This window comes from Macaca mulatta, chromosome 11, assembly GCF_049350105.2.
Source record: "Macaca mulatta isolate MMU2019108-1 chromosome 11, T2T-MMU8v2.0, whole genome shotgun sequence".
Taxonomy (NCBI): Eukaryota; Metazoa; Chordata; class Mammalia; order Primates; family Cercopithecidae; genus Macaca; species Macaca mulatta.
In genome coordinates this window covers 107,672,633-107,687,981 of record NC_133416.1, presented here as the reverse complement: position 1 = coordinate 107,687,981, position 15,349 = coordinate 107,672,633, and the positions used below count along the sequence as shown (strand labels likewise).

At 34.6% G+C, this 15,349-nt stretch overlaps 1 protein-coding gene across 3 annotated transcripts in view; it reads right to left on the bottom strand.

Annotated features, from left to right (window-relative positions):
- Window positions 1–2,148: 2,148 nt before the first annotated feature.
- SCYL2 (SCY1 like pseudokinase 2) overlaps window positions 2,149–15,349 on the bottom strand; it is a 70,226-nt gene continuing 57,025 nt past the window's right edge. For 2 of the 3 annotated variants that reach the window (XM_015152527.3, XM_077952433.1), the window contains exons 12-18: window positions 13,670–13,802; window positions 11,135–11,253; window positions 8,022–8,122; window positions 6,593–6,659; window positions 6,380–6,475; window positions 4,779–4,898; window positions 2,149–3,770 (exon numbers count right to left, since the gene is read on the bottom strand). In XM_015152527.3, the coding sequence (XP_015008013.2) occupies window positions 3,126–3,770; window positions 4,779–4,898; window positions 6,380–6,475; window positions 6,593–6,659; window positions 8,022–8,122; window positions 11,135–11,253; window positions 13,670–13,802 (1,281 nt within the window). In that variant the 3' untranslated portion in view covers window positions 2,149–3,125. 3 annotated transcript variants of the gene reach the window in all.

Genomic DNA, 15,349 nt, shown 5'->3' with positions numbered 1-15,349 from the left:
GCTGTAGTGCAGTGGTGTGATCTCGGCTCACTGCAACCTCTGCCTCCCGGGTTCAAGCGATTCTCCTGCCTCGGTCTCCTGAGCAGCTGAGATTGCAGGCGCATGCCACCACGCCTGGCTAATTTTTGTATTTTTAGTAGAGACGAAGTTTCACCATGTTGGCCAGGATGCTCTCTATCTCTTGACCTTGTGATCCGCCCGCCTCAGCCTCCCAAAGTGCTGGGATAACAGGCGTGAGCCACCACACCCAGCCTACTTTAGTTATATTCACACTAAGTCATGAAATCCTTTAGCAATTGTAATCAACTTTTTAAAAAATTAATAGAATAAAAAGAGTACATTACACCTATTAAAGACATTTTCTGAAACTTTTGTTTCAGGTATATATTTTATATAGCAGTTGCAGGGTAAAATGTCTTATTGAGTGTCACAGTTACGGTTTAAAAGCTACTGATGTAGATACTTAAAATCCTATATAGTTTGAATTCTTATAGATTCATTTGTTCCAAAATTATTTTAAGACCAGTAATCACAAAGTATGAAATCACAACTTAATATGGAAAGTTTTATCAAAGCTAAAATTTATTTGGTGCATACTCCTATTGATACCAGGTATGTTCGCATATACCTTTTTCTTTCATGTGTAAAAACAACCATGTGAGGTATTTTACAGGTTAAAAAAAAAACAAAACTACTTCCTTATTCAGTGTAAAGGAGGCTTACAAGCATTCCAAAATAAAAACAAAAACCAGACAAGTACGTAGTCTATTTCCATTTCCTTTTATACATCCTCTATATATATCACACATTTTAGCAATACGAGAATAGAGAACCAACTCAAACGCAAGGGAATCTTTTTTGTAGATTCTGTTGACAGATGCTCTTTAACCTAAATATTTTCTGCTCTAAGCATAAGGGACTTAACTGTTTTCAGTACGTGAAATAATTTTAAGGTGATCTAGTACTTTGAAAATTTCATTCACTTAAGAACACTTAAGCTTAAAAATAGCACTATTTTTCAGAGGCAATTTCTCAACAGAAAAAGGCAATGGTAACAGTTCAATTGATGGAAATGGTTGAAATAAAACACCTTTGAGAAAGTAGAAAAAAGATGTAGGAACAATTCTGTAAAAACATAGCACCATTACCTCAACGAATGAGCAAATTTTACATACTGTATTTTTTCAAATAACCTATTTTCATATTTAGTAGTTCAAGTTCCATAAGCTGTTATATTAAGCTTTCTTTCTGTTTAAGAGTTCAATGCTAACACCATGTTTTTTACAAAATAAAAAACAATTTCTCAATAAACAGTGACTACTAAATTGTTACAAAGAAAAATTCTTCAATACTTATTTTATTCCATATATAAGCTTTTTCCCAAAAGGTATATTAATATTGCATTACAAACAAGACAGCTAATCTGGTCAAGCTGTGAATATATTTGACAAAAACATTTGATCTTCCTACTGTTTTTCATTTATTGGATAAATTTCTTTAGCAATTCTATTAGTTCTTTTTCTAAAATCAAGTTAACCAAATACAGCCCATACAGAAATCAGATTTGAAAGCTGACTTCTATTTTTTAAAGTACCCTCTTAACTGAATGCTGCCAGCAATAATGTAATCAAATTACATTTTGTAATCAAGTGCTGTATATTACATATAGTATGTGTATATATTTTCAATGAATATCCATATAAAATGAATAAACTTAGTACCAGCATACTAAATTTAATATGATTTATTTTAAATGATTGCTGGTTCCAGATAATTAAAAACCATCAACTCTATGGCAGCAACTATAATACATATATAGTTCTTTGAAAGATGGTTTTAAAGTTATAAGAGTGGAATATTATTTTTTAAAATACAAATGACATTTATAGCAAAAGGCTCTGTGGTTGAATAATCAGCAAATTAAAGAAAAATATCAGAGAAAGGTTTTGAAAAATAAAGCGCGTTTCCTGTTAAGAGAATTGATTCTTTCCTTCCTAAAAATGTCTAATAGAAATTAAAATGTTTAAACAAAAGGTTCCTAAAATTCCTAGAAAAAAATTGAACTTCAGTAGCAGTAACTAATGAGGTCAGACTATCACGGCAAGCTGAATATTAATCTGTTGGTGGTCAGAAGATACAACTGCTCAATTTTTAGAGAAGTAAAGTTTATTACATTTGAAACAATACAGCATAAATCTCAAAAGTTTACTCATTAAATATAGTTTAATTCTTACAAATCTTCTTTTGAAAACACAGTTCATATATGTTGCAACCTCAGAAGTTTGAATTTGAAATTAAATATGAAGGTAGTAGTCAGGGAAGTCACATCAGAGTGCTTTGTCAAATATCCAAACAAATCAGCACATACCTCTTCTGTGATACAGGAGGAAAAAAGTGATTCTAAATATATCCAAGTGAATGCAGAAAAATACATTACTATTTGAGGCAGACCATGCTAAAATATAATTTACAATGATGAGTTTGCACTTAAGAAGGTTAATAACACATTTAAACCAATGAAATGAAGGTTAGGTTAAATTTTGTAGTATTTGCTCAGTCTCTGTACTAAACATTAGTTCATCTGAAAAGTAAGTTTGGAAAAAAGCAAATAACCTGATACTTCTCTTTATGCTTATCATTTTCTCACTGTCATCTTAAATGCAAACAAATCAATACAGGATAAAGATTTTTACATATTATAATGAAGACTAATGACTTGTAAAGGTAGACTGTGTACCATGTAGTACTTAACAGATGAGCTTGCAATGACCATCAACTCAATTTTTTAAATAACACCAAGATCCACAAGCCAAAATAAACATTTGATTAAAAAGTTCTGCTATTCAAGATAACTCAGTTGTCCTTTTTCTCTTTGAGATTGGGAAGGGCTGGGTCTTTAAAAACCTGAAGAGGAGTTGGTAAGAGGAAAAAAATCCTCAATGCTTTAAAAAAACTCAACTGGTTAGAAGTCCATACAACTACTATGCTGGCATGGACACAGATGTTTCCTGTCACATGTTCACTTTCCCATAGAAGTACTTCCTCCAAGCCAACTATATAAAGATGTAAATCAGCTCACCCATGATTGAAACTGAAATGATCCTTCAAAATAGAAGTAAGACACCTCACCCAAAAAGATCTTTTAAATCATTACTAGCTGAACTACTACTGGTCATAGTAGTTGGTGGCTGTGCAAAGTTCTGTGGATTAAAGAAAGGATTACCCTGCATACCAAAGGCAGATTGTCCTATCACGTTCATCTGTGTTCCCATTACTGAACTGCCCATAGCTGGAGAACCTTGAGGAGGTACAAACTGATTAAGCCACTGATTTGGTTTCTGTTGTGATAATTGGTTCATGCTAACTTTGGGTTTCTGAGGGCCAAATAGATTATTAAGGGCAGACATATCTGTGGGTCTTTGTTGGCTCTGCTTCGCACCAGCAGGAGGAACACTCAAAGCATTGAAGTTTGGCAAAGTGGGAGGTGTTCCCAGAGTCATCTTGGTCACTCCAACTGTGCTTGGACTACTGTAGAAGTTCTGGTTTGTATTAACGGGCATGTTGAATCCTGAAGTCTGAAAGCCCATATTGGCATTTAGGCCATTTGTCAAATTTCTCTTTGTATTATCAGTTGGTGTAGAAAACATCATGCCAATGCCCATGGAAGGAATGGAAGTGAAAGTACTTGAAGCAGAAGATTTAGGGGTACTAACAGAAAGGCTGGTCAAAGATGACATATTATCCATCAATGTGTCTGTCAAGTCCTTAGTCTGAAAAATATGAGAGAATTACTTTATCTCTAAGAAATATAAAATACTTTATAATTAGTAAACATTTGACAGATTAAATCATAAAGGACAAGTTAGAATTAAGCTCAACGGTCTATACCAAATTAGCAAACTATATCCTGTAGGTCAAATACAGCCTGCCACGTGTTTTTGTATGGTTTTTACAGAGGAATATTTGCAATCGATTTGATGATGGGGAATACTAACTTTAAACTCCAATTAAGCAAAACGTTATCTCATCAAAAACAGAATCACATTCTTCTTATTCTATATTACAAAAAACACAGTAATTTTTTTACTATTATTTGTATAGTTTGAATTTCATCAAAATTTTATAGGAATTTGTTTCCACTATTCTTAAAAAAAGTACCTACAAAATATTCTCAATTTTGCCTCTTGGCCTGCAAAGATGTTTTTCTCAGACAAAATGTTGGTGACTAAGAGGTAACAAAAAAATAATTTAAAGAAAGCTTTTAAGACAAAGCTATCTCTGAAACCAGTAACAGTGTAAACTCTCTACAAGAAGGGCCCTTATTCACTGCCATAGCACCAATACCTGGAACAGTGCCTGGAACACAGGAGAAAACAAATACTAGCCAGGTCATGTAGGTACATCTTAAACCAAGTTACACATCTAACTACAATTGAAAAGACAAACATAGAAAATAACTTTAGCTCAAAAATACGTTAAGAGCATGAATATAATATTCTGATCACTTCAGAGTGAACAGAGTTGAATGAGCACTGTGAGTCCTAATCCTATTCCTCTAGCTTCTTCTTTGTTGGTAACAAGCATTGTCACAAAACACAGTACATTAGGCAGGTTATAGCAGAGTTGGAGAATCGTTTATGCCCATACTTCTTAGAAACCACATATTAAGGTATTATTTGAGATACATTTTTATACAAATACAAGTAGACTAAGTTCTATACCACCTTACTCCTTAACAGTAGTATTCTTGAAATTATGCAAAAGAAACGAACTCTGACCTGTTTAACAGTAGCAACAGGTGTGTGCACTTGGGGTTTAAGAGGCTGCTGGCTTTTCAACTTCTGTGCCTGCTCTTGTTCTTTTGCTAATTTTTGTTTTTCTTCAAGTGTAAGTGATGCCTTAAAACAAAATAAAGCAAAAAATCAACTGGCAATTTCTTAAGTCCATTTGTAAAACAAAAGTTATCTCTTCAGGTAAAGGACATCTTACTACTTCACTGAAAAGCAAACTACTCTTGTCTTGGTGATTGTCACAGTAAGTTGTATTTCAAATCACTATATAATCTAACTTTAGATAAAAACTCACAGGATCTGTGCAAAAATATTTCCAGTATGAAAATAATAATTATTTTTAAACTATTCATTAGAATCACCCTTTTCCAGACAATAACAATATGATTTAGTGATTTCATTCTTGAAAATTGGGAAATCTTTTTAAACTCTAATCTATCTCACCCCAAGAATATTTTAGGAACTCACAAAAAGCGAAGAAAGAATGAAACAACATACGGTTCTTTCACTGCCCTGATGTCTACAGCAAATTCAATGTCTTGGCTTTTATCAACTTTGCTAAACTAAAAGCTCACAATGTTCTCTTATAATTTTGTAAACTACTATGTCCAGTAGTCCTTTGGCTTTACACATACAGGTATTCACATTTATGAATGAATAGAAGAACGCCCTCAGCAGAAGTCACAAACTGACTTACAGTTTTTTTACTGGATGCTAACCAAGAGGAAAGTATCCTATTATAGTTTAATATTCAAAATCAGAGGGGGAGCAAAATTTTAGCAAGAAATAGAGAAGAAAAAAATGTGCTCAGATTTTTTATCTACTTATGAGATGGAATCAGATCTATTTTGAAAATCCTCTTTAAAATATTGTTGGTCTGCCATTAGTAAGTAATGTATACATCATGTACCCCTGCTGGAATAAACCAAGAAGGGTACATCATCACTTCTGTAGTATGCCTGTCAAAAATGTACAACTTTAATCCAATTATGAGAAAACACGAGACAAACTCAAGTTGATGGCCATGCTACCAAACAGCTGACCAGTACTCTGTGAAAGTGTCAAAGTGAAAATCTGATGGACTATAAAATTTGACACCATGAAATGACAGAAGATGAGGTTGCTAGGCTCAAAAAGAATGGAAAGAGTTTGGAACTCAAACTGTTGGGAATGTAGTGAGTGGGACAGAAATTAAAAACTGATGAGCAACAATCAGAGACAGCCTAAGGTAGCTGGACAGCACAAATCTATAGTAGAAGCCATCAACACAGGAGGAGAAGCAGAGAAGACAGATAGTGAGATTCACCAAGGAGTGTGACTGGCAAAGTACAAGAGAAAGGACAAAGGAGACAAGGAGTCTATAAATATTACCTTGCAGCAAGTCAAGTAATAATGGAAGCTAAAAATCTTAAGTACATTTATTTTCAAAATGGGTTAGGGTTATGTTTAACTGATAAAGGAATTTCAGAAAGATAATTACAAATGTTTCTTGTTAAGCTGCTGAACAGCATTTCCCAACAAAAATCTGTGGTTTACAGGAAGTCCTGTAGTATAAATAAGAGGGCTGAAAGAACAACAAGGAAACTCACTCTTTTATGTTTATTCTGTAACCCGTCCTCTTTATTTTCAGACTCACTGCCAGTCAGAAGGTCTGCTCCAATGTTGTTAAAAACCTTGTCAATTTGCTGAAATAGAAAAATGTCAACAATTTAAATAAGTTCAATAAAAATGTGATTTTGTTGCTTAAAGATTAAAAGCCCTCCAAATGAAGCACTTTCTACAAAACTTAAGTATCTTCTTACCTGATTCCCAGTATTTGTAACTTTTGCCTCCTCAGAAACATTCATTTGATTTCCTATGTCCAAAGATCTGTAGGAGAGTTGAATTATGACAAAACAACAAAAAAGAAATGTATAGTTTTAAATACTCATGCTAAAAATTATTTATCCACATGGAATTTATTAGACCCCAATTAAACTGTGGTTTCTTTCTTTAAGAAGAGTCATCTTTTCCATTGTTTTCTACTGTTAATGTTTGCTTGCCCCCAAAATAACATTTGTATGTAAGTCCATTTCTTAAACTCAACATTTGGGATTTACTGGAGAATTTATTCAAGGTGTCATAAAACCAGTCAAGCATGGCTCTTATCAAAGAGCTTAACATCTCACTGCAAGACAAGATATGATATGGGGAATTTAATGTGATTAAGTTCTGAGTCTGTACTAACATGAATGCTATAATCACTGTTATGTGAGCCAGATCTATGTCCTGAGAAACAGGTAAGATTTAGATAGAAGGAAGAAAAAGGAAGGGTTCATTTCCCAACTCAAATATAAATACTTGGTATTAAAAATTGATCTCTACCTATAATGCATTTTAAAAATTATTTCTCCAGATTTTTATGTTAACATAATAATTCCATCAAAGACTACATACATACACACTATAGAATACTTCAAGCATACAAAGGGCTATTTCACCTACTTCTATACCATGTGTGTTTACTTTAAGTCTTCATCTTGTGGGCAGAAGCTAAAGAGTTTCTACTTGGGGACCTTGTTCATGATTTATATCAATTTTACTGATTTCTAGATGTTTTTTGGTTCAGGATTAAACTTTAATAAGTACCCTAAATTCATGTGTTTTACTCTGGAGCAAAGAATACAGTGGGGCTTTGATTTTAATAAACTGGATTCAACAGTCAACGATTTCCATCTTTGCCTTCTTGTTTGAATACTAGTTTTCTGCAAATAATTTAGAAAATCCTCCCTAAAAATAAAAAGAGGTGAATGTTGTGATGCTAAATATGAAATGAATGTTCTATAAATGTTTCTGGGGCTAGAGAAAAGAGAATGAAAAAAAATCAAAACACTAGAAGTTCATAAATTTAAAAAATTTTCCTAAGTGGTGCTTTTAGTTTTCATCAACCTGAGTTTACAATGCTAGTGGCTATTGCTGACAAGGGATTTCTCAGAAACAGAACTTTATGTAGATAAAATGCTAAAATTATATCATATTAAACTTCTGTACTCAGAAGTGACACTAGATTTTTCAACCACATTGTATTTTAATTCAGTTCAACTTATTAATACTATGGTAAATTTTGAAATGTTTTACATACGGTCAAATTTAAATCCAGCAATTTTTCTATTCCATATTCCAGAAAATCAATCATAAGACAACTATAATCTCACTCCTGGACCACATATAATTCATGGGCAACCTACTTACTTCTGCTGTTCTTGCATTATATGAAGTTGCTCCAGTTTAGTCTTATGTTCAGACTCCAATCTATTAAGCATCTCTTTTATGACGGAAATGAAAGAATTGAACTGGTATAATGAGAAATTGATATGGTTACAATGTTTCAAGTTAGCAGCAAATGTAATCAATTAAGATAATTCATTAAGTTAATCATAATATTCTCAATTTTTACCAGTAGAATAGGATCCAGTCACCGCACTGATATTCACTAAGAATGATACATTTAAATTTGGGATATCATAGCAAGCTTTTATAATATCTTTGTATAGTGATGATATGATAGTTGATGAGGCTTTTAAGTTCCAGAAAATATGTCTCAATAATGAGTTTTATATCCTGAGTTGTTTAATTGCTATTATTCAGGGGCCTTGTATAAATTCACCCGTAGCAGTTATATATTGATCTTCTGGGATAATTCAAAATTAAACATCTGAATTTGTGCCAAACTAGAAATAATCTATTTAATATGCATAGAAAATTCCTGCTTATTCAGATTGCAATGACATATCTGGCCAAAATAAACCTTGTTTTCTGACAGTCGAAATATTAAATGTACATAATCCAACTTTCAAATAATTAAATTTCATAAAGCATACCTAGCACTATGTCTTAATACAGTTTAAGCTTTGGCTAACTTTGGTCAACTGCTGATCATTCATCCCTATGGTACTTCAGGATCATCATAAACAACTTATTTGAATAACACCATATGTTACAGGAAGAATCTAGAAATGGCTCTCCTCCTTTCCCCAAATCTTATATCTTTGTGTTGAGTGTTTATACATACACTATTTTATTAATCCTCACAACTCTTCAAAGTAGGTTCACTAATATTTCTAATCTACAAATGAGGAAACTCAGGCTCAATGAGAGGTAAAGCAACTCAGAGATGCTAAAGAGCTCATATGGCAGAGTTAGAATTCATCCCAAGCCTGGTTCCAAAGTCTGCACCCTTTTCTACTACATTACACTGCCTTTCACCATGCTGTATCGGCAGCAGCTTCTTCGTCTTATGAGAAAGTCAAAAGGCATGTTTCCAAAGCAGTTTACTATGACTGACTTTCCACTGATTACGGTTCCTAAAACTTTTTATTGAAGTATAATATACTAACAGAAAAGTATACATGTTAAAGTGCACAAAAAAAAAATCACAATTCACACAAATTGAACACATCCAATGTAACTAGTAGCCAGATAAAGAAACAACATTGGTCCAGGCACATGGCTCACACCTGTAGTCCCAGCACTTTGGGGATCCAAGGCAGGAAGATCACTTGAGCCCAGGAGTTTGAGACCAGCCTGGGCAACATGGAGAGACCACGTCTCTACAAAAAATACAACAATTAGCCAGGAGTGGTGGTACATGCCTGTAGTCCTAGCTATTCGGGAGGCGGAGGTGGGAGGATCACTTGAGCCCAGGAGGTCAAGGATGCAGTGAGCTGAGATTGTGCCTCACGCCTGTAATCCCAGCTATTCGGGAGGGTAAGGCATGAGAATTGCTTGAACCCAGGAGGCGGAGGTTGCAATGAGGTGAGACTGCACCACTGCACTCCAGCCTGAGTGACAAGATGAGACTCCACCTCAAAAAAAAAAAAAAAAATTAAAACCAAGGAACTAATTTTCAGAGACTTACCCTATTACTTCAAAAGAAATGTTTGTTCTGATTAGTTTTATAAATTTCTCTGCCTCCCAAAACTCTGCTCGCTCAGCACTCTCCCCAATGCCAAAAGCTCTCAACTTCCAGCTTTCTGCTTCCCTCACTGCTGTAATTCACTTTCGGTTCTAAATCCTCCCTGCCTATCCATCTCTGATGCTCTCAGTTAAACAGTAACCCAACTCAGGCTTTTCCATTATATTTCAATAAATACTAGTTCTGTTGTGAATAAAAATGACCCGTCTACTCTATACTTCAATTTTCTCTCAATTCAATATATATTTTTGGTTCTGTCATTGCACTAAGTGCTGGGGCTATAATGAAGAATAAGCTCTAATAATCTTTGAGGAATTTCTAATCTTCAGGAAGAATCAGTCACATAAGAACACAACTGTGACAAACAGCGATAGAGGTATGCAGAGAGACAATTCCACAATATTCTTTGGACACATTATTCCTTAGCTCAAACATTTACCACACCTTGAAAGTTCAAATACCTAAACCAGACAGACATTTTAAGTCTACCTATTCTAGTCTCAATGTACCTTTCTCATTCTCCTACTGTATTATATATATCTCCCAACCAAATTGAATTATTTCTTCTAAGTGGTATATAGACTCTTAAAATGGTCCCCAATTATCTCTTCCTCCTGCCATTCATGCCCTTGTGGAATCCCCTATCTTTGAGTGTGGGCTGAACCTGTGACTTGCTTCTAAAGCAACAGACTATGGCACAGGTGATGGGATATCACTTCCTTGATTACAAGAGACTGTAATTTCAGTCTTGCTAGCAGACTCTCTCTTGCAGGCTTTGATGAAACAAGTTGCCATGTTGGAAAGGCCCATGTGGCTAGGAACTGACAGTGGCATCCAGCTAATAGCTAAGAATGGAGGCCCTAAGCACAACAGCCCAAAAGGAACCGAAGCTTGCCAACAACCATGTAAGTGCACTTAGAAGCAGATTACTCTGTAGCTGGGCCTTGAATGAGCCCCAAGTTCTTGACTATAGACAGCACTGTGAGAAACCCTGAGCAGGGAATCCAACTATGCCATGTCCTGGCCTGACCCACAGAAGCTGTGAGATAATAAATGTGTGTTGCTTTAAACCCCTAAGTTTGTGGTGATTTGTTCTGTAGCAATCAATAAATAATGAATATACTCCCCAAACACATTCTATAACTTTATTCTTCATTTATGTCAATTTCCAGCCCTAGATTTAAAGTAGTCCCAAATCCTACATATTTTTCAACATCCTGCTCATTTACTATTTACCAATGAAGTCACCCCACAAACTTTCTTCATTTAGTTCTGTGGCATATTTTACCCCCACCTTTTTTTTTAACCAAACTTTATAATATATTTATATATCTAATGCCAAGAAAACAGTAAGCTGAATAAAATGAATAAAGCACAAAAATACTCCTACCTGATTAAGATTAAGGTTGTTTTCAATACTCAGGGGAATAAGATGAGGCAATACTTTTCCGGCCAGCTGCTCTTTGGTGATTCCCAACTTCTTATGAGTAAAAGTACATTTGTAAATACCTGATAGAAAAGAATGTGACAAATTTCCTAAGTTAACACCATCAATTCATAGAAATCATGAAAATAATATATGTGTATGAAATCCCTTGATAATCTGTGTAGTACAAATTTTTCCCAATCAATGCCTAGAATAATGATGTTCTTACATATGAATCAGAATGATTTCAGCCTTTATCATCAGGCCAGATTTAAACACCATGACATATTTATCCTGTGTTCTTTTGGTTTAGAAGCACAATAAATGACAGCATAACATTAGAAGCTTATCAGAACCACGTTCAATTCTTATTGTGCAGCAGTAAAGTTACAGAATGGTCTTTTATTCTGAAACATCTAAATACATACTGCAGAAATCATACTCAAGGCATCTATTTTAAAGGGTGTAAGTATAGGTACAGTCAAAATATAAGTCCTACACCTTTATCCACTTCTTCAGCAAATCAAACTCAACATGTCTGAAATTTAATAACTGAATTCAACTCCACAAATTCCTTCCCTATTGTCTCACCTATTTACTCAATCTTCAATACTCCACTTGTTACATCTATCCACAAGGTCTTCATTTGGTAAACTGAGTACATTTCCTCCTCATTCTCTGAATGCCTTTGAGTTCTAAGTGTTTTGTACATAATCCAAAGCTTTGTGAAATACCATCCGCCATTATTCTGTTAATGTGCACATGACTTATATACCCAAAGGGTAACTTTATTGGGCACTGACTAAATGCTTATTTGCTGAGCACTGTTTGTTACTTTCCCTTTGTTTCAGTGAAGCCTCACAAGAATCCTAAAATGACGTTAGTCTCATCCTCATTGGATAAACTTTTCAAAGTCATCTCAGGAACTGACAGAGCCAGGATTAGAGCCAGGGCTTGAATTTCTACTACGCCAAACTCCTGCTCAAAAAGACTTTTTTTTTTTTTTTTTTTGAGACAGGGTCTTGCCCTGTTGCTCATGCTGGAATGCAGGGACACGATAATGGGTCCCTGAAGCCTCAACCTCCCTGGCTCGTGTGATTCTCCCACCTCAGCCTCCCAAGTAGCTGGGACTACAGGCACATGCTACCACACCCAGCTAATTATTGTATTTCCAGTAGAAACGGGGTTTTGCCATGTTGCTCAGGCTAGTCTTGAACTCTTGGGCTCAAGTGATCTGCCCACCTCAGCCTCCCAAAGTGCTGGGAATACAGGTGTCAGCCACTGCACCCAGCCAAGACCATGCAATATCCCTAGAGTACCTTCTATGTCTACAGAGGTCCACAATAAATACCTCTTAACCATTCTCACAAATACTTACTGAGCAGTTTCTACAGGCCAAGCACTACATTAGGTGTTAAGAATACATGGATGAATAATATAGTTTTTCTTAAATATTAACAAAGAACCAGGCCGGGCACGATGGCTCATGCCTGTAATCCCAACACTTTGGGAGGTCAAGGCAGGCAGATCACAAGGTCAGGAGTTCAAGACCAGCCTGGCCAAGATGATGAAACCCTGTCTCTACAAAAAATACAAAAAAATTAGCCAGGTATGGTGGCAGGTGTCTGTAATCGCAGCTACTCAGGAGGCTGAGGCAGAGAATTGCTTGAACTCAGGAGGCGGAGGTTGCAGTGAGCCGAGATGGCACCAATGCACTCCAGCCTGGGTGATAGAGCGAGACTCCATCTCAAAAAAAAAAAAAAAAAAATTAACAACCTTTAATTAAATAAAAATGAACTTGTTAATGTTTTAGTGACTCTATAGCTATGCCTGTTATAGTGCAGCAGACCCCTGGCATTTCCAGATTGGACTTTCATAACTTTAACTATATATAAATGATTTCAGAGTTTCTTAGTAATTTGTAATTATGCTGACAGCACAGAATGTCCTATAAGGTTAACATGCTTCATCAGCATGTCAGCCACAAAATATATTAGAAAACCAGCTCCTACCACTTATCACTTGCATGATCTTGAATCACTTATTTCACATCTCTGAGCCTCAGTTTCCTTGTAAAATAGAAACAATAGTACCTATTTCATTGAATTTGGGGAAGAATAAAATAAGGTAATGCAGAGAAAATACTTTGCCTCTTACAAACTGAGTATCAAATAAACCTCAGGTATTACTACTAAGATCAGTATCAGCATTTCTAGTAGCTTTGTTTGCCTCTCTCACTTTGCACCACTTTGCGGGGAAAACGACACGCTATCACGATATTTGTAAAACTAGAATTCTTAAACATCTTATTTCTTTATAAATATCAAGATTCTACTGCTTTTGCTAAACTTAAAGAGAAAAGGTGTATTATGACATTTATCTCATCATTCTTCAATTATGAAATGCTGTATACACGAAAGGAGAGTATAATGGTTTTATAGATTGGAAAATTTATTTGCATGATAAAACAGCATCAAATGACATTAAATTTTCAGCTACCTAAAATTCCCATGAGGACCGCAGGTTCCTTGGATGGAATTTGTTGTAAGAAGGGTAGGATATCATCAAGTACAAACCACTTATCCAAGTATTCCAAAATCTTTCCTAAGCACACTAATGAATTTACACGAACCTATTAAAAAAGGTAAATTGCATTAGTCATTTAAAGTTTTCAAAATCTAGAACAAAATATTTAAGTGCAAACTTAATCTTCATATAAAAATGTTAAAGTCTCAAGAATAAAAGTAGATTTAGAAGCTCTCATTCTTTATTAACATAGGAAATTCACTTATTTACTAATTTTCCTGGTTTGTCTCACAATTTATGACTGCTTTACCAGGTCACCAGTGAGATAAAGACAAGGAATGACTATAATTTTGTAACATTTTAAAGTGATCAGGATTTGAGAAACTTTTACTACATATGTGTTACTATCATAAGAACACTCCTTTGGGGACATTTGAATAATAAAAAGGACTACATTCTTTGCACCAAGTGATCAAGTTCACCCACATTCCAGTATTTTACTCTAAGTTAGGTTCAGTTCATTCTTAAACTAAATATTTTAACATGTGAAGGTATTCATATATTTGTTTTCTATTTCTAAATACAGTTATTAAGACCTCTTATTTAGAAGCTTTTATCAAAATTCCATATTCACTTGACTATTTGATAAATACATCATACCCTACTTCTATTTGGAATTTCTTAAGATAGAATATCTTTAAGTCAGGACCATAGTATTAATAGAACTCCAGTTTTCAAAAAAAAGTTAAACAAGAAAGGCAGAAAATAATTTTGTTGGCTAAAAAAGCACCATAGTTCTACAGGAGAAATGGGGAAAATTTTCCATTTCTAAAAAATAGCATACAATTGTTTTCTGAAATTCAAACACAAGAGATATTATAAGTTCAAAAAGGTATCTGAATGCTCTACTTGTACTCATAATCAGTTTTATAAAAGGAACAGCTGCATTCTACTGAGATATATATATATATATTAAGCAAAACTGAAAATACTTATTTACTTTTATGATATATAAAATATTAGTCATGTAAGTAATGAATAAATATAGCTCTTGGAGCATTTTACCTAACTCTGTACAATTTTTAAAAATTTTATTTTCAGGGAAGAGTATTAAGATACAATTCGAACTCATGATTCAGGAATTTCCTAATTAGAATTTTAAACTTTTAGAGATACAGGACTATGAATACAATTTAGGAATTCCTATTTGCCACTCTGAAGGTAGGCAGAAGCACTGAAAGTGCTATCCAAAATCCACTTAAAAGGTGACATATAAAATATAAATCCATTCCTAGTTACTGTTCTAAATATAATTACATTCATTACAACTTCTGGTAAACAACATGCCTTAAGGACCAGCTGGCGTCTTTAAAAGAAACATAAATATCACTGGGCAGCAATTCACATCATTTAAGTATCCATGCTTCTTCCCATTTCTACATACCCCTGCATATGCTCAGAACTGAACTAGAACAGGTACTCTTGTTTTGTTTTGGTTTTGGAATTTTTTTTTTGCTTTTTGGGGGGTGGGGGTGCTTGCTCTGACACCTAGACTGGAAGGCAGCGGCACAATCACAGCTCCTTGCAGCCTCAACCTCTTGGTCTCAAGTGATCCTCCCGCCATGCCACCACACCTAGCTAAATTTCTTTATT